A 27,389-nucleotide genomic window follows, 5' to 3' on the forward strand; every position below is an offset into this window, starting at 1 on the left:
GTTTAAACTCACGCTGGGCACATGTGCATGCGTGCCCAAGATCCTGAGAGGAGAATGGAGAAGGGATTGCAGCGTGGCCATCCCTCCTGGGGGGTGATTTCTCGCTTTCTATCTCTCTGTCTCTCTTTGTCTTTCTGGCAAGTACACACACCCTATAGCAAAAACTATTCAAAAAAAAAAAAAAAAAGGAAAATAGGGGGCAAGCAGGTGGCATGGTGGTTAGGGTGCTGGATTCCCACATGCCCGACCATTGTTTAAGACCTGGACCTGGTAGCTTGAAAATCACAAGAAATAGATAAATAAATAAATAAATATTTTTAAAAAGAAAAGTATGGGTCAGCTCCCTGGCCTGGGGGATAAGGTAGCCAGATCCCACATGGCCAACCAACCACATGGTTCAAGAGTCGGACTTAGTGTCTTGAGAAATATGCTGTGTGTGTGTGTGTGTGTGTGTGTGCACGTGTATGTGTGTGTGCCCCAAAATCCTGAAAGGAGGAAGAGATGAAGAAGGGATTGTGACATGACCATTCCCTCTGGGTGCCTTCTCTTCTCCGTCTCTTTCTGTTTCTCTCCATTGAGTGCAAGCACCCATTAACAAAGAAAAAAAATTAAAAATATCAATGACAATAGTTAGATAGAAACAATTTTTGTATACATAAAGCATTTAGCACATCATTTGTAATGTAAGTCAATAAATGTAATTCATTTTTTTTTAGGTTTTTGCCATAGGGTATATGTGCTTGCCAGAGAAAGACAGTGGGCAAGGAAGTGAGAAATCGGCTCCCGGGAGGGATGACCATGCCGCGGCCCCGTCTTCTCCTCCTGGGATTCTGGGCGTCACGCACATGCACCAGCTTTGCTTTCAAGCTGCCAAGTCAGGACTCCAACCATAGTAGGCCACTGAGGGATCCAGTGCCTTCACCACCCGCCACTGGCTGGCCCCAGTGTAATGAACTGTTAGAGCCAGTAACAATGCTGTTACTACTTATGTCAGGCCTACTATGTGCTGGGCACTGTGCCAAGTGCTGGACAGAGTGAAGCCCCAGGAAAAAAATCCCTGCGCTAGAACATGACATAAACTTTTTTTTAAATTATTATTATTATTTTTTTTTTGGAGAAGTTTTTGCTATAGAGAGACTCCCATGTAATCGACTGATGGCCAATCACTGTTCAAGTCCCAGACCCCGTGGCTTAAACTCATGCTGGGCGCATGTGTGTGCCCAAGACCTCGAGAGGATGGAGGAGAAGGGATTGCGTAGGGATTGCGGAGTAGTGGCCATCCCCCCTGGGGGGTGATTTCTCCCTTTCTGTCTCTCTGTCTTTCTCTTTCTGACCAGCGCACACGCCCTATAGCAAAAACCTCTCCAAAAAAAGAAAAAAAGAAGAAGAATTTATTTAATAATTAAATAAAATTGAAATTTTTTTTTTTTTTGAGAGGTTTTTGCTATAGGGCGGGTGCGCTTGCCAGACAGAGAGAGAGACAGAAAGACAGAAAGCGAGAAATCACCTCCCAGGGGGGATGGCCACTCCGCAATCCCTTCTCTTCGTACTACTCTGGGCATCTTGGGCACGCACGCACACATGCCTGGTGTGAGTTTTAAGCCACCAGGTCCGGGACGCGAACCGCGGTTGACTACGTGGGAGTCCAGCGACATAGCCATTACGCTACCTGCTGGTCCCAAATTGAAATAATTCTTTTAGAATTCTTTATTTCAATTTTATTTATTCATTCATTTATTTTAATTTGACAAGAGAGACACACAGAGAGAGGGAAAGTGACAAAGCAAGCCACCAGATCTGGGACTTGAACAGTGATTGGCCATCTGGGAGTGTCCAGCACCTCAACCACCACACCACCTGTTAACCCTTCTTTTTTTTAATTAATTAATTTCTTTATTTAATTTGAGCAGAAGAGAGAGAGGGAAAGTGACAATGCAAACTGCCAGGTATAGGACTTGGACCACAGGCAGCCATGTGGGAGTCCAGCACCTTAACCACTACACCATCTGCTGGCCCCCCTCCCCACTTTGATTTTTAATTAGTTTTGCTTAGAATATTAACATTTAAAGGGGGCAAGGGAAGGATGAGCTTAAAAAGAGACAAACTGTCAGAGAAATGGGAGGCAGTCAGCAGAAACTGGACGTAGGCTCCATCTATCACCTCCAGTAGGAAACCAGTGATACAAAGTAACAGGCACTTGGAACACCTCTTCTGCAGCTGGGAAACACGGGCAAGGTCAAGTTCATGGAGCAGTTGGTAAGGACTGCAGTGGTAGCAACTGTATCCACATTCAGGACCTGGAGTCTTCAGGCAACCTGCAGCTTCCTGAGCTCAGCAGAGGCAGCAAGGGCTGTGAATTCTGTTGCACGGTTTGGGGTGGTTTTCTTTGTTATGTATCCTCCAAGTTGGATTCTTCAGATGCTTAGCGATTTTCTGAGCTACCTGGCAAACTTGTTACCGAGTATATTAGTCAAGAGAGGAACAACTTCTAATTGTTATGAAAGACTATTGGTTGCCTACTCAATTCTTCTCTTTTTTGAAACAACTTTTTTTTTTCCTGGAAGTATGTGCCCAGTAATACCATCCTTTTTGCCAACATTCATTAGCTCTCACCTTCACAACAATCCTGCAAACAGGTTTCTTTTTTTTTTCCCTTCTTTCTCTTTTCCTTTTTTCCATTTTAATGTTGTGAAAACCCAGGCTCAAAGGAGTGAGTGGTTTTGATTACAGGTCTGACTGTTTATAGCTGTTTGCAGTGTGCTACGCTATTACTCATCCATTGGTAATTTTGTATATTTTCGACTATCAGGTTGTGGGTATTCCACTTTCCTATTTGACCTGTAAGGGTGTCCTGTAATGCCTCTTTTCTCATCACCCTTGACTGTCTGGGAACTCATTAAGGCGACTCACTATCCCGAAGGCACAGCCCCTAATGACTTCTATTATGTTATAGGAACCCCCCTCGCCCTCCAGAAGTGCCTCTAATGATTCCCAGGATCCCCCTTCGTTACCCTCAGAGCTACTCCTAATGACCCCCAAATCCCTGCTCACTGAGGAGCTGCTTTATAACGACCCTACGGACACCCTCCCTCAGGACCTGTCCTAATGACCCTCAGGGCTCCTTCTCCTTCAAGAACTGCTCCTTTCAGGAACTGTCCTTGCTTACTGGCGACTGAGATTGATCCAAAGACACACGGCGTTGTTTCAAAAACCAAGAGGGTCCCGGAAAACCAAGCCAACTTGACCACCTTAGCAGGATTCTTTGACCTCGGAAGCTGATTCCCTAAAGTCCTTAAAACACTCCTACCTTAGGCAAAGGGCTACTCATCACAATGAAACTTTGCCCTACGCTTTTGTTAGAAATATCCTACAATACCCGCATCGCCCTTACCCACCTACCCGACCAGCCTATTTCTAGGTGCTCTCCTCTTTCAACCCTGATTAGTTACGGGTGGCCAGAGCCCGCCTACGATTGGCCAGCTCCACCATCCAGCCCAGATGCTCAGTGGCCGCGGTCCCCAGCGGTACAACGTTTCCTCCTGGCAACAGCCCGAGCCCGCGCTCATAGGCTGAGCAGAGCGACCTGGGCGGCTGTTTGAAGGCTTATGGTCGCCCTCCGATTGGTTGGCTCTGCGGAGCTCTGTGCGGCTGCGTCGAGGTCGACTTTTGGAGAGGCGGAGCTTCGTCCTTCGCCAGCTGGAAAAGCAGTGGGGTCGGCTCGGCGACAGTAGAAGCCGAGCCCGAGCCCCACCAGGGCTTTGGGCTTTAGATTCCTTTCTGATCAGAGACCTCAAAAAGGAGGGAAAATGGCTTCTGAATCAGAAACTCTGAATCCCAGCGCTCGGATAATGACTTTTTATCCAACCATGGAAGAGTTCCGGAACTTCAGTCGATACATTGCCTACATTGAATCCCAAGGAGCTCATCGGGCTGGACTAGCCAAGGTAAGGCATCGGGTGTTCCCCTGGCCTTTGTGACCTATGGTAGCATTAAGATTTTTCCTCAGTGAGGGCCACAACTGTCTTACTGGAAGTTGGATGAGGTTGAAACGCTAGTGTATGCTGTCCTATTTGCAAGTTAATTTTCTTTCTTCCTTCCTTCCTTCCTTCCTTCCGGGGCGGGGGCTATATTTGGAGCGGTACCCGCGGGAGCGACTGCGAGGGGAGGGTGCGGGAGTTTGGGATGGTTGTTAGCACCAGCTATCTTTATTGAGTAGCTGAGTACCGGGCCTAGTGCTCACCGTTTCGCTTGCATCATCTGAGTTAATCACAGCAACCCTGCAGGGCAGGGGGTTGGGAATCCCCATTTTCCAGATGGAGAAACTGAGAGTCAACTCGCACAGCCAAGGTCACACAGCTAATAAATGGCAAAGACCGTATCCGTATTGAGAGTTTTGAATCCGGAGCCGGTGCTCTTTAACCACTAGGCTTTGTTGCTGGATGCGGGAGGAAAAGTGATGGGCATTGGGCGCTTTCCCCAGGGGATAGATTGGAGGAAGAGAACTCTACATTGAAGAAAGACGATGTTCAGCTGGGGTGAGGGTGAGGAAATCAGTTATTCAACAGTTACTGAGTGCCTGCTGTGTGTCCTGTATTGTTCTAGATTCTAGGCATATAAAGATGAATAGGGCCCAAAGCGACCAAGCTCCATTGGGGCCCTTTTCAAGACCTGGGTATGGTATGGGCCTCAACACATGATTGTTGGTTTTTGTTAGATTTACAAAACTAAGGTATTCAGAGTTTGTTTTTGTTTTTTTTTTTTTTTTTTTTAAGAATCCTCAAAATTAAATAGGCTTCAGGTTTCTCCACACTTGAATATGCCCTTGCAAAGGAACTCATCTAGGTGGGGATTAGGTTGTAGGCAGAATAAAGATGGTGCCCCTAGGAGTGGACTGTCGCAAATTTCCTCGTGTGTAAAACAGGGATAGTTGCATACCTGCCATGCAGAGTTTCACAAGATTCATGCAAAGTGCCTGGACAGGGACATACCTTATTTTTGGCAGAATGGAAGCTTAAGAGATGCAGGTAGTAAGGTTTGTCTTCTTTCTCCTCTCTTAAGACAGCGCTGCTCCAGGAGCTCTCCCAAATCTACTTGGTTGGTAGTTTAGAGGCAGTTTCCCTTCCAAGCTCTCTAGCTCTCAAAAGTACTCTCAGAGCTGAACTGCCATGGCTTTGGCCTCTAGAGCAGAGGAGCAGAATTGCTAGACCTTGGTGAGGAAGTTCAGTAGAGGAAAGGATGCACGGTTTTTGCTTTTAAAATGGCACTTTTTAGCTGGTCTGCTTTGCCCATTTTCAGTTGCTATTGTCTACTGTGTTAGCAAACAATGGGAATGCACCCATTGAACTGATGTCCTCATCTAAAATTTTATTTTGCTTTCTCCTGTTAGTTATGAGGTTTGGCCTGGATTGCACGCGTATTGCCTGTTTAAATTTTGTCCTTTGAGTTCTGGGTACAGAGCAGTTGAACTTGTCTAGCTTGACTTCATTAAGTACTGCTGAAACTGCATTTTGGTTCAGATAGGAGAACAATTTTGCTTGAGGGTTTTAAAATGATAAAGTCATGTTACTAATGTCAGATTACTTTTTAACCCTTTAAACTTTGTTGTGCTGTAGCCAAATAACTTTCCTTAGGAATACAGAATCCTGTCTTAAAGCTATGTCTTAGAAAGGCGGCCATAGGTAGCTTGTAAAATCAGCTTGTAGTATGTTATGTTTAATTCTCTGGGAAGAGACTAGCAAGGTGTGAATAAGGGAGTATGTTGAAAAGATAAGGATAAGGGGGTCCTGCAGGTGACATAGTGGTTAAGGTGCTGTACTACCACATCACTGACCGGGACCAGGACCGGGACCGGTAACTTGAAAATCACACCAAGCATGTGTGCATGCATGCCCAAAATCCGGAGAGAAGAGAGATTTCTTGTTCCTTCTCATTGTCTCTCTAGGGAGCATTCACCCAATGGCAAAAGCCTAAGCGGGAGAGTGAAACAATGTCTCCGTTTAATAAAGCTTTGAATACAGGCAGTTTTGATACACCAGGTTTTCTGGGGGCCGCAGGTGGTATGGTGAAGGGTGCCTGACTCCCACATCCACTTGTGAGCCCCAGGTTATTTTTATTTATTTTTATTATTTTAAAAGTTTGCGGGAACCAGCAGTTAGCGTAATGGCTATGTCGCTGGACTCCCACGTAGTCGACCGCGGTTCGTGTCTCGGACCCGGTGGCTTAAATCTCACGCCGGGCGCGTGTGCGTGCGTGCCCAAGATCCCGAGAGGAGAATGGAGGAGAAGGGATTGTGGCGTGACCATCCCCCCTGGGGGGTGATTTCTCGCTTTCTGTCTCTATGTCTCTCTCTGTCTGGCGAGCGCACGCGCCCTATAGCGAAAACCTCTCCAAAAAAAAAAAAAAAAGTTTGCTGTGGGGGCCAGCAGGTGGCGTGGTGGTTAAGGCACTGGACACTCCTACATGGCCGACTATGGTTCAAGTCCTAAACCTGGTGGTGACTTGGCTTGCTTTCTCTCTCTCTCTCTCTGTATGTGTGTGTGTGTGGTCAAATTAAAATGAATGAATAAAATAATTCTCATAAAAAAAATAAGTTTGCTAGGGCCAGCAGGTGGCAAGGTGGTTAAGGCACTGGACTCTCACATGGGAGATCAAGGTTCAAGTCCCAGACCTGGTGGCTTGCTTTCTCTTTCTCTCATGGATGCATATGCTCTATAGCAAATTAAAAAATAATAATAACAACAAAATTAAATAAATAGGGGCCAGCAGGTGGCATGGTGGTTCAGAGCACTGAATTCACACATGGCCGACCAGAGTTTGAGTCCCAGACCTGGTGGCTTGCTTTCTCACTTTCCTTCCCTCTCTCGCTCACTCCGTCCCTCTCTGGTCAAATTAAAATAAATAAATAAATAAAGTTAAATAAAATAATTGTTTTTAAAAAATTAAATAAATACTTAAAAAAAAAAACGTTTGCTGTAGTGCATATGCATTCACCAGAGAGAAAGAAAGAGAGAAAGCGAAAGCAAGTCAGTAGGTCCAGGTCTTGAACCATGATTAGCCATATGGGAGTCCAGTTCCTTAACCACCATGCCACCTGCTGGCCCCATCATCAGGTTCTTTTTAAACAGTATCTTTTCTATCTGGATTTCTAGTTTATTTACATAAATTCTAAAAGCAGATTCTGACTATGAAGTCTTAATGCTTCAGAATTTCTACATCATCTTTTACTATTTTCAGCACTCACTTTTCTAGCATTTAACTTTAATTACATTTTACCCCCAACTTTGCATTCTTTTTTTAAAAAAATATTTTACTGAGGGACCAGCAGTTGGTGTAATGGCTATGTCGCTCGACTCCCATGTAATCGACCGCAGTTAGAGTTCCAGACTGGGTGGCTTAAACTCACGCTGGGTGCGTTTGCGTGCATGCCCAAGATCTCAAGAGAATGGAGGAGAAGGGATTGTGTTGTGGCCATCCCCCTGGGGATGATTTCTCGCTTTCTGGCAAGTGCATGTGCTCTATAGCAAAAACCTCCCCCCCACAATAAAAAATAAAGTATTTTATTGAACTTAACTTTATTTACTTATTTAATTTGATCAGAGAGAGAAAGAGAGAGGAAAGGAGAGAGAGAAAGTGAGAAAGCAAACCGCCATACCTGGGACTCGAACCGCTATCAGCCATGTGGGAGTCCAGCGTCCTTAACCACCATGCCACCTGCTGGTCCCCAAAAATGCTGTGCTTAATTAATTTTATACTCTTTATATATTCTTCAGATTCCTTTCTGAACAGAGACCTCAAAAAGGAGGGAAAATGGCTTCTGAATCAGAAACTCTGAATCCCAGCGCTCGGATAATGACTTTTTATCCAACCATGGAAGAGTTCCGGAACTTCAGTCGATACATTGCCTACATTGAATCCCAAGGAGCTCATCGGGCTGGACTAGCCAAGGTAAGGCATCGGGTGTTCCCCTGGCCTTTGTGACCTATGGTAGCATTAAGATTTTTCCTCAGTGAGGGCCACAACTGTCTTACTGGAAGTTGGATGAGGTTGAAACGCTAGTGTATGCTGTCCTATTTGCAAGTTAATTTTCTTTCTTCCTTCCTTCCTTCCTTCCTTCCTTCCTTCCTTCCTTCCTTCCTTTCTTCCTTTCTTTCTTTCTCTTTCTTTCTTTAAATAATTATTTATTTCACATAAGTTTTTCCAGAGAAGGACAAAGAGAGTGAGAGAGGGAGAGTTAGAAAGCAAGCTGCCGGGTCTAGGTCTGGAACTGTGGTAGCCCATGTGGGAATTCCAACGCCTTAACCACCATACCACCTGCTGGCTCCACAAGTTAATTTTCAATAGTTAGAGTCTGAAGCATCTCTGCTTTTAGAGAGGAGCAGAAATGGTCGGAATCTTCACAAAGGGGAAGGGAGGCGCCGGGTCTCCCGACCTGTGTGCTCTGGTCCTCAGGGCCGAGCTGCGTGGCTGAGGTTTTAACCTGACACAGGCGCTGCCCGGTCGACCTCTGCTCTCGTTCTGGTCCCCGCTCACACTCGTAACAGCAATCAGATTTCCCCTGTGGGCTCTCTGCTGGGGGAGAGTGCACTGGCCCGCTGGCGTGATGGTTCTGGCTTGGACTTCTTTCTCCTGTGAATTGGGTTGACTACCCTTCCTGAGCCACATCAGTCCTATATTCTGTCACAGTCAAGTTTCTGAATCCCTGAAGATGAAATGACTGTATTTCTGGAAGAATCCTCAGAAACTGAGAGGCAGGGGACTGACCTCGGAAGAAGCTTTTTTTTTTTTTAAATTATTTATTTAATTCCGTTTGTTATTATTTAATTTGATCACACAGAGACAGAGAGGAAGGGAAAGTGAGAAAGCAAGCCACCCAATCTGGGACTTGAATCAAGATGAGCCATGTGGGAATCCAGCACCTTTAACCACTCTGCCACCTGCTGGCCCCGGAAGAAGCTTGTTATACTGTTTTTGCTGTTAGAGTTTCCTACCATATGTATTTGTCACATTTTTTCCTTTTCTTACTTTCTTATTATTTCAGCTAGAGGGTTTATACACTCACTGATGAAGCAGGGAGGGGGACAACAGGTGGAGTGGTGGTTAGGGCACTTTTTTTTCACCTGATCTACTGGGGTTTATGTCCTGGACATGGTGGCTTGCTTCCTCACTTTTTTTTTTTTTTTGAGAGTTTTTTTTTGCTATGGGGCACATGCGCTTACCAGACAGAGAGAGACAGACAGAAAGCGAGAAATCACCCCTCAGGGGGGATGGCCACACCGCAATCCATTCTCCTCCATTCTCCTCTCGGGATCCTGGGCACGCATGCACACGCGCCCGGCATGAGTTTAAGCCACCGGGTCCGGGACTCGAACCGCGGTCAACTATGTGGGAGTCCAGCGACATTGCCATTACGCTAACTGCTGGTCCCATTGCTTCCTCACTTTTTAAAAAAATCATTTAATTTTATTTATTCATTCATTTATTTATTTCAATTTGACCAGAGAGAGAGAGTGAGAGTGAGAGAGAGAGAGAGAGAGAAAATAAGCCACCAGGTCTGGGACTTGGACTTTAGTTGGCCATGTGTGGGAGTCCAGCATCTGTAACCACCAAGCCACCTGCTGGCCCTGCTTCCTCTCTCCTCTCCTCTCTCTCTCTCTCTCTCTCTCTCTGTCTGGTGAGCACACATGACCTGTAGTAAATTAAAAATAGTAATGATAATAAAACTTAAGTTAATTCTTTTTAAAAAAGGGGACAGGGAGAGTGAGAAAGCACCCCCTTCCCCCCAATGGGTTGGGGTCTTGCCAAAATCCCTTCCCTTTTATTTCTCTATCGGGATTTTGTGCATACATGTACAGTTTTTCAAGCCGTGGGGGCCAGGATTTGAACTGCAGTCATCTATGTTGGATCCAGCTCCCGTAACCACTAGGCTACAGGACCAGCCCTATTTGTTAATTTCTCAATATGAAAAAGAAAGCAAGGGCATTTATTACAAATCTGAGGACCAGTCTTGGGCTCTGGTGTCTCCACTGGAGCTTGTGACAGACAGTTCCATCCTTTTCTTCTTATTATTAATAAATTTATTTATTTAATTCATGATGCACATGCCTGAAAGAGACAGAGGGGTGGGAGGGAGTAGCTTCAGAAGCCTCCTGTCATGTTGCCATCCCCTTCCCCAGCCCTACAGCTTGTAAGGATTCTGGGCCTACGTACATGAACCTAGTGCGTTTTCAGGCCACCCTGGGAATCCGAACCCGTGGTCAGCCATGTGGCTTCCAACGTGGTAGTTCAGTTTGCTACTCACTGAATCCCTAGGCTGGACCTCGTCTTACTTTTACATGCAGATGTCACCATTGCTGGGTTTACAGCCACAGGTAGGAGCAGCAGGACCCACAGTGCAGTTTTGTTTTGATTGTTTGTTTATGTTTTCTATAGGGCATGGGCACTTGCTAAAGAGAAAGAGGAAGTGAGAAATCCTCCCCCCTCCTCCTGGGGGATTGGCCATACCTCAGTCCTTTCTCCTCTATTTTCCTCTTTGGATTTTAGGCACACACGCACACGCTTCCAGCTTGTCTCTCAAGCCACCTTGTCCAGAATTTGAACTACACAGTCAGTCATGTAGGATTTAGCCACCTTAACTACTATGCCACTGGCCAACTTGCAGTACAGACTTTTATAGCGCATTTCAATTTTTTGGTTATACTTCATTAGGTTAAGAAAATGACAAAGGCCAGCCTGACTGGGTAAATGTGAGGAAGTCCAAGTAGCGCTCTTGTTAAGGTCCCTGGGTCAGTAGCACCGTCTGCACCTCCTGAGCTCTGCTGGCTGCCAGGGTTCTCACCTGCCTCTCTGTGTTCTCTACAGGTTGTTCCTCCAAAAGAGTGGAAGCCACGATCATCCTACGATGATATTGACGATTTGGTCATTCCTGCCCCCATCCAGCAGCTGGTGACGGGCCAGTCCGGCCTTTTTACTCAATACAACATACAGAAGAAAGCCATGACTGTCCGAGAGTTCCGCAAGATAGCCAATAGTGACAAGTGAGTGAACGCCGCGTCGTCACCTTTCATGAGATTTGGGGGTTGGCGTCTCGTCGTAGCTCTGTTCCAAGGCTGCCACTGTCCTGCGGAAGGGCGGAAGGGCCGTTTGCTCAGTTCTAGCTCGTGTCTCCCTTTCTGCTCTTTTTTTTGGGGGGATGCTATAGGACGTGTGTGCTAGCTAGAGTGGGGGGAGTAAGAAGATCGCCCTCCACGGAGATGGCCACACCTCAGTCCCTTCTCCATTTTTTTCTCGGGATTTTGGGCATGCACACACAAACACCCAGCATCATTTTCTAGCTGCCAGGTTGGGACTCAAGCCACGTAGTCAGCTATATGGGGTCCAGCTGCCTCAGCCTCCATGCTACCTGCTGGCCCTATTCTGCTCTTTTTACCAGAAAAGAGCATTTCCTCCTCTCAGTACCGTGTCACAGCCTAATAGTAATTACAATTAAATTAATTGTAATTTGTAATTACTTTATTACAATAAAGTAATCCTTTTGTTTTCCCCCTCAGAATCATTTTCTTGGGGCTGGCAGGTGGCATGGTGGTTAAGGGGCTGGACTCTCACTGGCTGACCATGGTTCAAGTCTTGGATCTGGCTACTTGCTCTCTCACTTTCTCTCCCCTTCTCTCATCAAAATTAAAAAATAATTATAACGGGCCAGCAGGTGGCATGGTGGTCGAGGTGCTGGATTCCTACATGGCTGACTGGTTTGAGTCCTGGCCCCCGGCAGCTTGCTTTCTCACGTTCTCACGCTCTCTTTCTGATCAAATTAAAAAACAGTGATGGTAATGAATAAAATTAAATAGATAATTCTTTAAAAAATAATTATAACAGGGACCAGCAGTTGGCATAATGGCTATATCTCTGGACTCGAATGTAGTCAACTGCGAGTACCTGGTGGCTTAAACTCAGGCTGGGTGTGTGTGCGTGTGTGCCCAGGATCCTGAGGGGAGAATGGAGAAGGGATTGCGGCGTGGCCATCCCCCCAGGGGGTGATTTCTCGCTTTCTGTCTGTCTGTCTGGCGAGCGCACGTGCCCTATAGCAAAAACCTTTCTCCTCCCCCCCAAAAAAAACCCAAATTAAATATTTTTAAAAAAGAATTATTTTCTTTCTTTCTTTGTCTGTTTTTCTTCTGATTTTTATTTAGTTTTGCATGTGTGCCCATGGGAGAGAGACAGAGATAGAATAGAGATGGAAAGTGAGAGTCGCCGTGCAGTGGGGATGATTGCCCCCTGTACTGCAGTCCCTTCTCCTTTTTCTCAGTACTTTGGGCATGCACACACATGCACCTGGCATATTTTTTTAATTACCAGGTCAGGAATTTGACTGTGGAGTTTGCGCGTAGGATCCAGTCATGTTCACCTCTATACCACCTGCTGGATTCCTGAATCATATTCTGACGGGTAAATTACAAAGTTGCAAAGGAGAAAGTTGGAGGTAGTTTTAAAGAGCTTTTGTTGGATATATTGATAAGCCCACTTACCAAAAAGTGTCTTGAGTCGTTTCGGGTTCTGTCTCTTGGACTCCTGCCTTTGATCCTGGCCAGACACCTTAATACCCACCTAGCTGCCATCATTTGTTTGGACATTAGCAAAATATGAGCAAGCTGCCAAGGTGCTTTCTACTTTCTACTACTCTGTGCTTTGTCATCTGTTCATTTTTGACCTGGTGGCTTGCTTTGTTACTTTCTCTCTCTCTCTCTCTCTCTGTCCATCTCTGGTCAAATTAAAATAAGTAAAAACTGGGCCTGTTCCGGTCAAAATAAAATAAAGAAAAAAAAAAAAAAAAAAAGTTAAATAAAATAATAAAAAAAAGAAATATCTTTGTTGGGGGTGGTTAAAGTGGCTGGACTCACACATGGCTGACCACGGTTCAGGTCCTAAACCTGGCAGCTTGCTTTCTCTTTCCTTCTCTCTCTGGTCAACTTTAAAAATAATAGTAATAAAATAATGACAATGAACAAAATTTTTTAAAAATGTTTTTGTTTAGGTCCATTGTTTTCTGTTTTTCTCTGCTTTTTTAATATTTAGTTCTCATTTTACCTTAGATTCACAGAAAATGAATTATGCATTTCCTTTATTCAGCTCTGGCTTGCTGCTTCTTAATCCTCTTTCTTGGATCTTCTCATTTCCCACTTAATCGAGCATTTCTGCAAGGGATTCCTCCTTTTTCCCTTGGTTCTCTTCCTAAGCCATTTGTCTTAGACAAGGTCTTGCTGTCGTGTTCCTCTTGCTCAGCCTCCCACCTGGGATTACACGTGAGCACCTCACGCCTGGCTCTTTGGACGCAGTCTTTCTGTGTTGCTCAGGCCGGCCTGGAGCTTGTAGTCCTTCTGCCTCGGCCTCCCAGGTTGCTGGGATTGCAGTTTATACCACTGTGCTGGGCCTTGAGGTTGGTCTGGGAATTGAACCTACGCCTCCTGTGTGGTCCAAGCACACCAAGCACAGCCTACCAAGCACAGCATTTCAGCAGCAAGGCTGAGCCTCCTGAGCCTTTTTGATCAGTGCATATCTTGATTCTACCTGTCAGGCATATTGCACCTTCACCATAAGCAAGCCCAGAAGCTGGGTCTTTGGCCACTTTTCACACTTCTGGGGGCCGTGCTTCGGTCTGTCTTTCTCATGCTTTCTTTCCTTTTTAATTTTTTTTATTCTTGTAGGGTACATGCATTCACCAGGGGGGAGAGAAAAAGAGTGAGAAAGAAAGAGAGAAATCACACCCTGGGGCATGGCCTTGCTGCAGTCCCCTCTTCTCCATTCTCCTTTCAGGATTTTGGGCACGTACACACACAGACGCCTGGTGTGATTTTCAAGTTGCAGGCTCTAGGACTTGAACGGTGGAGTCGGTCATGTGGGATCCAGCCACCTGACCCCATGCCAACTGCTGGCCCTGGGTCTCATTATACCAGGTCCAGGACTCAGATCATGGTCAGCCATGTGGGGATGTCTAATGCCTTAACTACCAAGCCACGTGCTGGTCCCTTCATTATTATTATTATCTTTAAGAATTCTTTTATTTAACTTTCCTTTCTCTGTCTTTCTCTCTCTCTCTCTCTTTCTTTCTATTTGACCAGAGAGGGACAGAGAGACAGTGAGAGAGAGAGGGAAAGTGAGAAAGCAAGCTGCCTGGTCTGGGACTTGAACCACGGTCAGCCGTGTGGGAGTTCAGTGCACTTAACTGCCATGCCACTTGCTGGCCCACTTGATTATTATTATTTTTTAACTTTGCTATAGGGCATGTATGCTCACCCAAGAGAAGGAGAGTGAGAAAGCCAGCTGTCAGGTCTGGAACTCGAACCACGATCGACCGTATAGGAGTCCTGCACCTTTATCACTCACATTGCACCTGCTGACCCTCCATCCTTTTTTTTAAGAATTATTTCCTTTATTTTATTTATCATTATTGTTATTTTTAAAACTTGACCAGAGAGAAAGCAAGGAAGCAAGCCATCAGGTCCAGGATTTGAACCATGGTCAGCCATGTGGGAGTTCAGTGCTTTTAACTACCATACTGTCTCCCCTTCCCATATCCATTCTTTATCCACCATTCATAATGTTTTGTGTTCTTTTTTGCCACCTAAGCTATAGTGTGCATTAGTTATTTCACTTTTTAAGATCCCTATTAGGCCTGCATTTTTTCTTTTAAAATTGTTGCACAATAATTTTTAAGTGGTTTGAACCATTTTTTTTTTGCTAGAAGGTGTGTGTACTTGCTAGAGCGAGACAAAAAGAGAGGGACAGGGAGAAAGCACCCTTCATGGAGAATGGTCACACCACAGTTCTTTTTTCATTTTTCCCTCCTTTCAGGATTTTGGCCCCCCCCCCACATATTCCTGGCATGTTTCTTAAGCCTCCAGGTCCAGGACTCAAACTGAGGGGTTAGCCATGTGGAATACAACTGCTCTAACCACCAAGCTGTTGAGGTGGCCCTGTTTTGAACTTTTTTCCCTCCAAGAGATTTTTGCTATAGAGCATGTGTGCTCACTGGAGACAGAGACAGAGAGAGAGAGACAGATGGAAAGCGAGATATCACCCCATCACCCCCCGGGGGATGGCCAAGCTGTAATCCCTTTTCCACTCACTTTTTGGGATTGTGAGCGTGCATGTACACGCCCAGTGTCATTTTATTTTATTTTTTGGGGGGAGAGGTTTTTGCTATAGGGCGCTAAGAGAGACAGACAGAAAGCGAGAAATCACCCCCCAGGGGGGATGGCCATGCCGCAATACCTTCTCTTCCGTTCTCCTCTCGGGATCTTGGGCACGCACGCACACTCGCCCCACGTGAGTTTAAGCCACCGTGTCCGGAATTCAAACCGCGGTCGACTATGTGGGAGTCCAGCGACATAGCCATTACGCTAACTGCTGGTCCCCCCAGTGTCATTTTTAAGCTGCTGGGTCTGGGACTTGAACAACAATTGACTATGTGGGAGTCCGGTGACGTAACCATTATGCCATCTCCTGGTCCCTGTTTTGAACATTCTTTTTAAGAATTATTTTATTTTAACTTTATTTATTATTATTATTATTTTCCAGTTTGATTAGAGAGAGACGGGGCGGGGGGAGAGAGAGAAAAATTGAGAAAGCAAGCCTCCATGTCTGGGACTTAAATTGCCATCGGCCAGTGGGAGTCTGGTTGCCTTAACCACCACCACACCACCTGCTGGCCCCTGTTTTGAACTTTTTTTAAAAAAAAATTTTTTGGAATTAATTCTCAGTATGATACTCAGCTAAAGCATGTAGGTATGTTTATGGCTTCAGATGAGAAAAAGATACAGATAGACATGTGTAAGTGGGATATCTGATGCATTAAAGTGTTGATGTTTTGAGAGCTAGTTAATATTTTTCCTAAGAGACTTTGTTTTTAGGGAGAATTACTTATGGCTTAGCCATTGCATAAGGTGCTAGAAATACGGCAGCAACACAGACACATGAGCCCTCTGGAAACAACTCCTTTATCTAGTACAGGGAAAGGAGCGCTGTTAGGCCTCCTTTTTTTGCTGGTGGTTTTGGTTGTCTCTGGATATGTACAGATTTGTGGTTCTTGGTTCTTACAAGTTTATAAGCCCATCTTCTCCCTGAGGGTGGCCAGGCCACTCCTCAATCTACCCAATTGTAGATTTTTTCAGAGCCGAGGCTATCAGCTTAAGGAAGATGGATTTACATCCAAGACCTCTCCCAGGCCTCTTCAAGCCTCAGGGAAGGGATGTTAGGATGTGTGTGTGTGACCTGCGTATTAGAGCCCTGAATGCCAAGGTTATGTCTTGTTCATGTAAAATACCTCGCTGTCTCTTGAACAGAAGATTGTATCCAACACCGTTCCTGATCCTTAATATACAAGTGGTTTTAATATGGTGTCATAAATATGTAATATAATTTAATAGGTGTCTAATAACTTTTTTTTTTTTTTTTTTTTTTTTACTTTTGGAAGGTATTGCACACCACGCTATAGTGAGTTTGAAGAGCTTGAGCGCAAGTACTGGAAAAATCTCACGTTCAATCCTCCGATCTATGGTGCAGATGTGAATGGTACTCTCTACGAAAAGGTGAGATGCACCAGAAACACTCTGGGCTGTTTTTCTGCAATTTTGTAACTTTTTATGCCCAGCACACAGTAGGCACCTGAAAGCTTATTGGCGAATGCGCAGATTGGCGAATGCGCAGAAGAACAAATGAGGGAACTGCCACCACTGATGTGCTGGGCTTGCCTGATTGTGGGCACTTTTGCATGTGACTGCATTTTATTTCTCCCACTCTACATGTGAATTGGGTGATGTGGTGTTCTTTTCAAGGGCTGTTAGCACAGTCTGTGGGTGGTAGCTGATGAGTTCTTGAAAGGGTGGGATGGAGCACAGAAAATGAAATGTTGGGGGAGAGGCAGTGTGGTTTCTGCAGAAAAAAGATCACTGACTAATCTGATGAGAGGGGCATATATTTAAAAAGAGAAACGTATTTAGATTCTCAGAACCCTTAAACAAGATCATGTAGCAAAAGTTATTTTAACCAGTTGCATCAGCTTGGCACATAGTGGTTTTGGACATAAAGAATTGTCTTAAATATTTATGGTAGAAGGGGAGAATGTTGGGATTGTCTAATTAAAATAGGGTTTTTAAAAATAGGGTTAGGGCCAGCAGGTGGTGTGGTGATTAAAGGGGCCGGACTCCCACATGGCCGACCACAGTTTGACCCAAACATGGCGGCTTCCTTTCTCTCTCTCTCTCTGTCTTTCTCTGGTGAGTGCACGTGACTACACCAAATTAAAAAAAATAATAATAAATAAAATAGTCATTTAAAAACATCTGTAAGGCATCTCTAGGATTATCACTGAGATGAATATTTTTATGAAGTATTGTAAGGAAACAGGTTAAAGTAGATTTCAAGTTTGCTCTTAACAGTCACAAGTTTAGGGATGAATGGCAGGAAGATGCTGTAAGGATCTGAAGAGTGGAGGTGCAAGAGCAAATCTTCGTAATCCAGAATGTGTTTAAAAGTGTTGAGCTCCTAGTTGGCCATCACAACTTGGGAAAAAGACGCAGACTATAAAGACACTGCTCGGTGGAAATTGGGGCTATCAATGTCACACAGTTGTTATAGTTAATTTCTATCTTTTTTATTTTTGAGTGGTCTAAGCAGTCTTTCTCCCTTTAAAAAACATTTTTAATTTTATCTATCATAATTATTACTTCTTAGTTTGTTACGGAGCACGTGTGCTTACCAGAGAAACACAGAGAGAGAAAGTGAGAAAGCAAGCTGTCAGGTCTGGGACTCAAACCATAGTTGGCCATGTTGGAGTCCAGCACCCTACCCACCACGCCACCTGTTGGCTCTAAAAATTTTTTTCTTAATTGCAGAAGGCACCCGTGTCTTTCGAAGAGAATGAAAGTGCGAGCTCAGCGCTCGTGTGTAGGTGTGGTGGCTCACACACCTTCGCGGCCCGTCGGGGGCGTGGTCATGGTGCAGTCCTTTCCCTCCAGTTTTTCTTTTTATCAGGGCTTTGGGCATTTATGCATGTGTGTGGGTGTGGTTAGCCACATGAGATCTGGCTTCTGGTGCAGAAGGCTTGATCACTGCACTGCCAGGCCGGCCCTCTCTCCTATTATTATTATGTTATTTTACCAGAGGGCGTGTGCATTTGCTAGAAACAAGCTGTCAGGTCTGGGACTCAAACCATAGTTGGCCATGTTGGAGTCCAGCACCCTACCCACCACGCCACCTGTTGGCTCTAAAAATTTTTTTCTTAATTGCAGAAGGCACCCGTGTCTTTCGAAGAGAATGAAAGTGCGAGCTCAGCGCTCGTGTGTAGGTGTGGTGGCTCACACACCTTCGCGGCCCGTCGGGGGCGTGGTCATGGTGCAGTCCTTTCCCTCCAGTTTTTCTTTTTATCAGGGCTTTGGGCATTTATGCATGTGTGTGGGTGTGGTTAGCCACATGAGATCTGGCTTCTGGTGCAGAAGGCTTGATCACTGCACTGCCAGGCCGGCCCTCTCTCCTATTATTATTATGTTATTTTACCAGAGGGCGTGTGCATTTGCTAGAAAGAGAAAGTGAGAAAGCACCCTTCGTGGGGAATAGTTATTTTCATAATCTCTTCTCTGTCTTCCCTTCCTTTTGGGATTTTTGGGTACACAAACATACACATGCCTTGAATGTTTTTCTTTTTTTAAAATGTTATTTATTGCTGTTATTTATTTATTTATTATTTTTTCACATGAGTTTTTGCCAGAGAAAGACAGAGAGAGAGCGAGAGGGAGAGTGAGTAAGCAAACCGCCAGGTCTGGGACTAGAACTGCAGTCAGCCATGTGGGAATTCTAGTTCCTTAACGACCATGCCACCTGCTGGCCCCACTATTATTATTTTTTAATTTGTTACAGAGCACGTGTGTTCACTAGGGAGAGACAGAGAGAAATTGGGAACATGAGAAAGCAAGCTGCCAGATCTGCGAAGCGAGCTGTGGTCAGCCATGTGGGAGTCCAGCACCTTAACCACCATGCCACTTGCTGGTCCCCTACCTTGAGTGTTTTTCAAGCCACCAGGCTGAACAGTCAGCCATGTGGAATCCAGCTGCCTTAACCACAAGGCCACAGGCTGACCCCTCTTTTCTATTTTAACTGAATTTTTTTTTTTTTTTTTAAGAGACATATTTGTTATAGGACACTTGTGCTCGCCAGATAGATAGATAGATAGACCGATCCCCTCTGGGGGCATAGCCATGCCGCACTCCCTTCTCCTCTGTTCTTTCAGGAGTTTGGGCACACATGCACACATGCCCGGCCTGAGTTTCAAGCCTCTGGGTCTGGGACTTGAACCACAATTGACCCTGTGGGAGTCCAGTGACATAACCATTACACCATTTGCTGGTCCTTTGACTGAAGTTTTTTTTTCTTTTTTAAAAGAATTATTTTATTCAATTTTATTCATTCATTCATTCATTTTAATTTGACCAGAGAGAAGCCCACAGAGAGAAAGAGGAAAGTGAGAAAGCAAGCCACCAGGTCCAGGACTTGAATCATGGTCGGCCATGTGGGAGTGTCCAGCGCCTTAACCACCATGCCACCTGCCAGTCCCTTGACTGAAGTTTTTTTGTTTTTATTTATTTGAAAGAGATGTTTTGCTATAGGGCTTGTGCACTCACTGGAGTGACAGAAAGCAAGTAATCGCCCCCCAGGGGGCATGGCCAGGGAGGCACGGCCACACCACAGTCCCTTCTCCTCCATTTTCCTCTTGGGATTTTGTGCACACGTGCACCTGGTGTGAGTTTTAAGTCCAGGACTCATACTGTGGTCAATTATGTAGGAGTCCAGTGACATAACCATTATACCATCTGCTTGTCCCTTGACTGAAGTTTTTTTTTTTTTTTTTTTTAGAATTATTCATTTAACTTTATTATTATTATTATTGTTTTTTACATTACCAGAGAGAGATGGAAAGAGACAGAGAGAGAGAGAGAAAGTGAGAAAGCAAGCTTCCAGGTCCGGGATTTGAACCATAATCAGCCATGTGGGAGTCTAGCACCCTTAACTACCACACCACCAGCTGGCTCCGACTTAAGTTTTTGAAGCTCCGTTCGAATTCCTTTTCCTGGGAATTAGAACGGGCCACTGTCCCTTCCCTGTCCGTCTTTCCTACACTGCTGTTATTCTCACGGTGGTCTTTGTCCCTCGAAGGTGTGATGGTATCAGTTCCGGTGATCGAGTGAGGGATGCGATGGTTTTTGCATATCTACTGTTCTGACACTATTCCACGTTTTCCTGGCGTGCCAGCTCCCTGAGACCTCCTCTGTGATTTGTGGGCTCGGTGCCCTCACCTATATTCGAATATAACGTGCCCTGGGCTGTCATTTCCGTTGCAGCACGTTGATGAGTGGAATATTGGCCGGCTGAAAACAATCCTGGACTTGGTGGAAAAAGAGAGTGGGATCACCATCGAGGGTGTGAACACTCCATACCTGTACTTCGGAATGTGGAAGACATCCTTCGCCTGGCACACCGAAGACATGGACCTCTACAGCATCAACTACCTGCATTTCGGAGAACCAAAGTCCTGGTAAAGTCAGCTTGCCATTGGTCCCAGGGCTCTGCCATGGAGTGGGGCTTCTCACCTTTAGTGCGCGGAGGACTCACCTCGAGGTTGTCTTGAGATGCAGATCCCGTTCAGCAGACTTGGGGGCAGAGGGAGCTGGCCTTCTTCATTTTAAGCAGACTTCAAGGGCTGAGTCGCTCTTGGAGCTCAGACCCTTTTTGAGTAGGGATGCTTATAGGGATGCTTTAGAGAACTTGTTGTATGAAAGCTCATGTTGGCCGAGATACTGAAGGCCCGGCGGCTGTGTCAGGCTATCCAGCTCCTTTCTAATTTCTTTCTCTGAACAGGCCTGAGACATTTCTTAGAGGCAGACTTCCAAGACTGGAGTCACTCCTTCAGGTGATAGAAAGCTTTCTTTTCCTCTTGGAACAAATATTTGGTGCACAGCTTAAAACAGGTGGGGGATTCAGGCTACTCGGGATACAGTTCCTGCTCTCTGGGATGTATTAGTCTTGGGGAGATCAAGTTTGTTCTTTCTCGTCTCTCTACGCTGGCCATCTCTCAATCTCATCATTTTAGTGAATTGGTATAGTAACAGCTGTAAGACAGATGAGGTCCCTGTCCCCACACAGACTGGCCAGGAGGCGGAAAGTAGGTGTGAGAAGATAAGAGAGGTGTGAGGAAAGCTCTACTGGAGGTTAGTGGTAGAGGTCCCCAAAAGAAGGACACGTGGCTGGGTTGGGGTAGGGATTAAAGAAGGCTTCCTTAGCCGAGACCTAAAAGCTGAGAAGGATGTAACGGTGTGGAATGGTGGTGGGTTCAGGAGAGGAAGGCTGAATGCATGTCCAGGCAGTTGGAACTTCGTGTGCAAAGCTCCCCTCAGCTGAGAGCGAGCTCCACGTTGGTTCAGGAAGCTGGGAGAAGTCCGCTGTGGTTGGAGTGCCACGTACACGGATGAGAAGTGAGCGAAGAGACTGGACGGGACACTGTGGCCCGGTCATGGGGAGTCATGGAAACTCTCCATCTTCCATTTGCTGTTTTAGCATCTTTAAGTCACATTCTTTTCCAGGGGGGTTTCTTTCTTCTTTTAAATGATTTCTAGTTTCTAATCTTCAGGGGGGAAAAAAACCTTTGCGTCTACTGGCATCCCATTTCCTTCCATAGATGGCTAGACGTGTGGAATCTGAAAGCGTAGCTTTGGTATCTTCACCGTTATTTGTTCCCAAATGCCCTGACATTGGTTTCCATTCTCATATCCAGGCAAGGCTTTTCATTTGTTGCACATACTTCTGGTCTGAGTGGGGCCTCCAGAGACCTCTGGAGGTTGCCGGGAGGATCCCCAAGTCCTGTAGCTGACGTCTTTCTCAACACTTCTCTTCAGCTTTGTTTCGTATGAAGCTATTTGGGATGGAAAGTGTGTGTTGTTGTGGAATAATCTTTAGAATAGATTATAAAGGTGGCCAGCCGGTGATTTGGTGGCTAAGGTAGCAGTTAGATCCCACCAGGCTGGCTGCGTGGATTGGGTCTGAGATCCAGTGGCTTCAAAGATAAACACTGGGCACATGTGCGCATGCCCCAGATCCTGAGATGAGATGGAGGAGAAGGGATTGTGGCGAGACTATCCCCTAAGGGGGTGATTTTTCCCTTTTTATAAAGGGGGCCAGCCGGTGATTTGGTGGCTAAGGTAGCAGTTAGATCCCACCAGGCTGGCTGCGTGGATTGGGTCTGAGATCCAGTGGCTTCAAAGATAAACACTGGGCACATGTGCGCATGCCCCAGATCCTGAGATGAGATGGAGGAGAAGGGATTGTGGCGAGACTATCCCCTAAGGGGGTGATTTTTCCCTTTCCCTTTTTACCCTCGAGTGCATGCACCGCTGGTAAATTAAATAAAGATTATAAAGGATAAAAAGGTTACTGTGAGTTTCATAATACAGAGTTTTAACTGTTTTTTAAAGTGTTTTTTAAAGTGTGAAGTGTCCCCATAAAGAACAGTTTCTGTGGTGTCTAGATAGTCTACCAGGTTAAAGAGTAATTAGTTACTGGGTAATCAATATAGCTGTTATGAAAATGCAGGGGAAATGGGCTTGTCAGCAGGTCTGAGGCCCTGTGGGTAAGTCATCCGCTCCATCTTCACCTTGTTTTCCATTCTTCCTCTATCCTGCTTCCAGTTAGATCTTTCAAGTAATGTCAGGAGCATTATTTTTTAGACTTTTTTTTTTTTTTTTTAATTGCCAGAGGGTGTGTGTGCTTGAGAGGGAGGGAAGGAAGAAGAGAGAGAGAGAGAGAGAGAGAGAGAGAGGAGAACTGCCCAGTGGGGCATGGTCACGACACAGTCCTTTTTCTTTCACTCCTCCATCCCATCAGGATTTTGGGCATGCATGCACATGTGTATCTCCAAGTCCATCAGAGTTGGGCTTCAGATGGTGGTCTGCTGCAGGGCTGGCCCTGCCAGGAGTATTTTGAAATATACTGAGGTTATATAATGCCATTTTTTTTTTTTCTCTTTTTTAAAAAATTGTATTCCGTAACAACTTTAAACAGGAGAGAAATGGTGGCGAGTAGGTGGTGTGGGAGGTAAAGGCTCTAGGCTCCCATTTGACCGGCTACGGTCAGTCCTGCACCCAGCAGCTTGAAAACTGTACCGGGCACATATATGTGCATGCCCGCCCGAAATCCGAGAGGAGAATGGAGGAGAAGGGTTTGCTGTGTGGCCGTACCCTCTTGGGTGCTTTCTTATTTTCCCTTTCTCCGGCGTGTGCCGTATAGCAAAAACATTAAAATATTTAAAAAAAGAGAGAGAGAGAGAGAGAGAGAGAGAAGCATGGTGTACCATAAATCTTGGCTCATGGTGAACATTCAGTAAACTTCTTATTAAGTGAATAAATGAATGTAGAAGAAATAAATTCATTCACACTTGTGAATGAGCTTCCCACTCCTCTGCCCAGAGACATAGCCATTACGCCAACTGCTGGTCCCATCTCCAGACTCCTTTCTCGTGTTGGGAAGTTTTACAGTCTCTCGAAGGTCCTGAAGGTCGAGAGTGGGAAGTAGCACTTAGTCCTGTGCATGTCTTCTGCTCCGTGTCTGATGCCGTCCTGTGGTTGCAGGTATTCTGTTCCCCCTGAGCATGGGAAGCGTCTGGAGCGCCTCGCCAAAGGTACTGTGTCTTCATGTGCTGGGACCAGCCCTCCGTGCACTGGGCTCATTGCTCTGAAATGCCCGTATTCTGTGGGCAGCCTTTTGCAGACCTATGGGTGGGGGTGATCCCGAGGCTAGGTTGGCTGCCTTAGCAGAGCAGCTACGACGAGAACCCTTCCCTCCTCTGTCCTGAAAAATGACTCAGTAATTTCTTCTTTTACAGCCTTTGCCTCAATTTTACTGAACACAGACTTTTTTGACCAGGAATAGTATATGAGTCATATTGGCTCTGGTTCTGCCCCAAACCCACATGCTAACATCAGAATTGAATTATTTTTTTCTTTGGTTCTTTTAAGTGGACTTTGATAGACTGTACCTCTAGAGAGCCAGTTTCAAGACCGCCAGGTTAGCCTCCGCTATAGATACGTTCTTGATGAACGACTGAGACAGGTGGCGGGAAAACAGGTCCTGAATAGTTTCAAAGCTTTGTAAGAGCAGTGGAAACTTGAGTGATCTCATTTTTGCAAACAGAATTTGATTACCCGTGTAACATCCTCCATGGGAGAACGCCTAGAGGCTCATTGCAGAATCTGAGCCAGACAGACCCTTGGAGCCCACAGCGGTGATTCACCCCCGCACCCCGTGATGGCCCAGGTGTGGAGTACCTCCCGGGGCCTGAGCGAGTGCAGTGCACTGTGTCAACCCACACTCACTTTCATTTCAACAGGCTTTTTCCCTGGAAGTGCTCAAAGCTGTGAGGCTTTTCTCCGGCATAAGATGACCCTGATTTCTCCCTTAATGTTGAAGAAATACGGAATTCCATTTGACAAGGTGAGCTGTTGTTACATGCAGAAATCCTTAGCCTTCCATAATAGGTATCCTTTCTAGTTGTTGTTGTTTTTTTAAGTCTATTTTATGAGAGAGGGAGGGAGAGAGGGGTACCTATGACCAAGTCTCACCCTGCTGAGTTCCTCCCCTCAGGTCGGCTGGCCAGCCAGTAATGCAGGTGCATTTAGACACACCCACCGTGGTCCGATGACCAGGGGTCTGAACTTGGGTTTCCCATGTGGTTCTAGTATCCCAAGTCATAGTGGTACCCTAAAGCCTATGCTATCATTGTTGGAACTCTTGGATATTTTAATAGAGTTGTTTTGTTGTTTTTTTAATGTGCTAAAGGGCAAATGCTTCCCTGGGGGAGGAAGCGAAAAGGGAAAGCGAAAAGCACCCCTCCCCGCCAAGATGTATGATTATACTGCAGACCCTTCTCCTGCATTTCTCCTTCTTGTTGGGACTTGGGGCATGCTTGCACACATGCCCGGTGTGATTTTCAGCTGCTGGGTGCAGGACTCAGAACTGCTCAGTTGGTTGTATGGGATCCAGCTGCCTTAACCCGTGGCATGGGCTGACCCTTCTGAGTTTTTAGCTCAGTACTATAGAGCAGATGTGGATCGAAGCTAATATAGCTCAGTATTCGATCTAAGGTTATCACAGACGGAGCCACTGTACTTCCTTGGTGCCAGAGGAGAGTCACCTGCCCTTGAACAGAGTTAATTTGGGGGAATGGTTAATTATAGTCCAGACATCCGGTAGGTTAGGACTTTGTAGATCACAGAAGACAGCAAGACCTCTGTAGTTTTACAAGTTCTCCTTGGTTACTCAGCTACGGTGTAGCAGAGCTGGAGCTCAGAATTCCAGTTCTGTAGACTCTGCCCTTTGAAGCAGCTACTTCAAGTCTGCTCTTGTTCAGGTGACTCAAGAAGCTGGAGAATTTATGATCACTTTCCCTTACGGTTACCATGCCGGCTTTAACCATGGCTTCAACTGCGCAGAGTCTACCAACTTTGCTACCCGGCGGTGGATCGAATATGGCAAACAAGCTGTGTTGGTAAGTCCACTCGGCTTCTTTCTGCAACACCATGACTAAGAAGGCCTAGTTGAGCAGATTCCTGTTAGATACACTGGCTGGTGGTGATCAGAACAGGTCTTTAAACTGCTGGAACTTGGAAACAGAGTGACTGGTCTGTTAAAAGCGCCAACATTTTGTGTTAATAAACAGTTTTTAAAAATATGTTCATCTTTAGGACATATGAAGTGAGGTTCCATGCTTAAGTCATTGAGACTTAAAAGCACCCCTGGCCCTCACATCAGCATTTCCTGTTTCAGCCACTCTGGCATTTCTGTTGAGAAACCTTACGGGTTTACTCTGACTTTAGCCAAGCTGTTGGGCTGGACCTTTGGACCAGGAGGGACCAACTTGCTTGGGTGATCCCAGCTCGGGTGGGTGTTGCAGGGCAGGTGGATGCTGGCCATCCTGGGACCTGAGTCCAAAGCCTCCTCGTCAGCTACCCTCCCTGCATGGCCGTTATTGCCCAGGTGGATTCAATCCCTGCCCCGCATTCTCTGTCCTCTCCCCCGCTTTCCTTCACGTTTGATGGCTTTGCAAGGATAGTTTGCCCTCACCCCGCGAACCGGAACAGTTTGGTTTTAAGCCATCTTTGCTCTTTTCCACTTGGAGGGAGGTGATGGTCTGTGGGGTGAGGTGGAAACAGCTTAGATGCGCTCACGGGAGTTCTCTGGCTGCTTGCGACAGTGCTCTTGCCGGAAAGATATGGTGAAGATCTCCATGGACGTGTTTGTGAGGAAGTTCCAGCCAGAGAGGTACAAGCTTTGGAAAGCTGGGAAGGACAGCACAGTCATCGACCACACTCTGCCCACGCCAGAAGCTGCTGAGTTTCTTAAGGAGAGCGAACTGCACTCAGGAGCTGGGACTGAGGAGGAGTGTCCAGAGGACATGGAAGGGGTCGAGGACACAGAGGAGGGAGACCTGAAGAGAAGGTAACCCACAGCCCTTGGCCTGGCTGTCGGAGGAAGGACTGTCTGTACAGCTCCCTTGACCTGCGGGGAGGTGGTTTCTAAGCAGGGGTTTGAGCAGCTGCTGAGGGAGACAGCTCCCTGGCGGAGGCTCTAGAACCCTCAGAGCCAGAGGGCTTCAGGAGCTTCCTGGCGGATCTCACCCAGGAGTGGAAATCCCAGTCATTGGCCTGTGTTTGTGGCGTGTGGGCTCATTGTGCCAGGGCAGGGCTCCTCTGTCTTCTTGTTATCCTGTCAGAATGCTTTTAAAAAGGAGAGGTGATGGCAGGAGCGAGGCTTACAGGGCAGGGATGGTGGTGTGACTCAAGTCTGCCAGCGTCTTCCGTGTCAGGGGCAGAGGCCGTGTGCCCTGAGGAGACCCAGGCCATGGGGAAAGAAAGGAGGAAGACCTGCTGGGTCCCTGCTGTATACCACACATTCTGCCAGGCCCTCTGCATACTTTTTCTTTCTTTTTTAGAATTATTTTATTTAACGTTATTTATTTATTTTAATTTGACCAGAGAAAGACAGAATGAGAGAGAGACAGAAAGTAAGAAAGTAAACCACCAGGTCCAGGACTCAAACCGTGGTTGGCCATGTGGGAGTCTAGTGCCCTTAACCACCACGCCACCTGCTGACCCCTACACACCTTTTCTTAATCCTCACAACAGGGGCTAGCATTGGTGTGGTAGATAAGGTGCTAGACTCCCACATGGCAGACCACAGTTGAGTCTCTGTGTGGCTTTAAAGTCACATCGGGCACGTGTGTGTGCATGCCCAAAATCTTGAGAGGAGAAGGGATTGTGGTGTGGCCATCTCCCCTGGTGGGTGATTTTTCTCTTTCC

The 27,389-nt window shown here is 46.1% G+C and overlaps 1 protein-coding gene across 4 annotated transcripts in view; it reads left to right on the top strand.

Moving 5' to 3' along the window:
* Positions 1-3,681: 3,681 nt before the first annotated feature.
* The window catches only part of KDM4A (lysine demethylase 4A), a 70,127-nt gene continuing 46,419 nt past the window's right edge, over positions 3,682-27,389 (top strand). For 2 of the 4 annotated variants that reach the window (XM_027773911.1, XM_027773912.1), the window contains exons 1-8: positions 7,807-7,944; positions 10,858-11,033; positions 16,466-16,580; positions 20,385-20,578; positions 23,664-23,713; positions 24,422-24,525; positions 25,442-25,579; positions 26,285-26,529. In XM_027773911.1, coding sequence (XP_027629712.1) covers positions 7,807-7,944; positions 10,858-11,033; positions 16,466-16,580; positions 20,385-20,578; positions 23,664-23,713; positions 24,422-24,525; positions 25,442-25,579; positions 26,285-26,529 — 1,160 coding nt within the window. The other 2 variants (XM_027773910.1, XM_006153758.3) reach the window with 2 other exon arrangements.

Source organism: Tupaia chinensis, unplaced genomic scaffold (assembly GCF_000334495.1).
Source record: "Tupaia chinensis unplaced genomic scaffold, TupChi_1.0 Scaffold000387_1, whole genome shotgun sequence".
NCBI classification, from domain to species: Eukaryota; Metazoa; Chordata; class Mammalia; order Scandentia; family Tupaiidae; genus Tupaia; species Tupaia belangeri.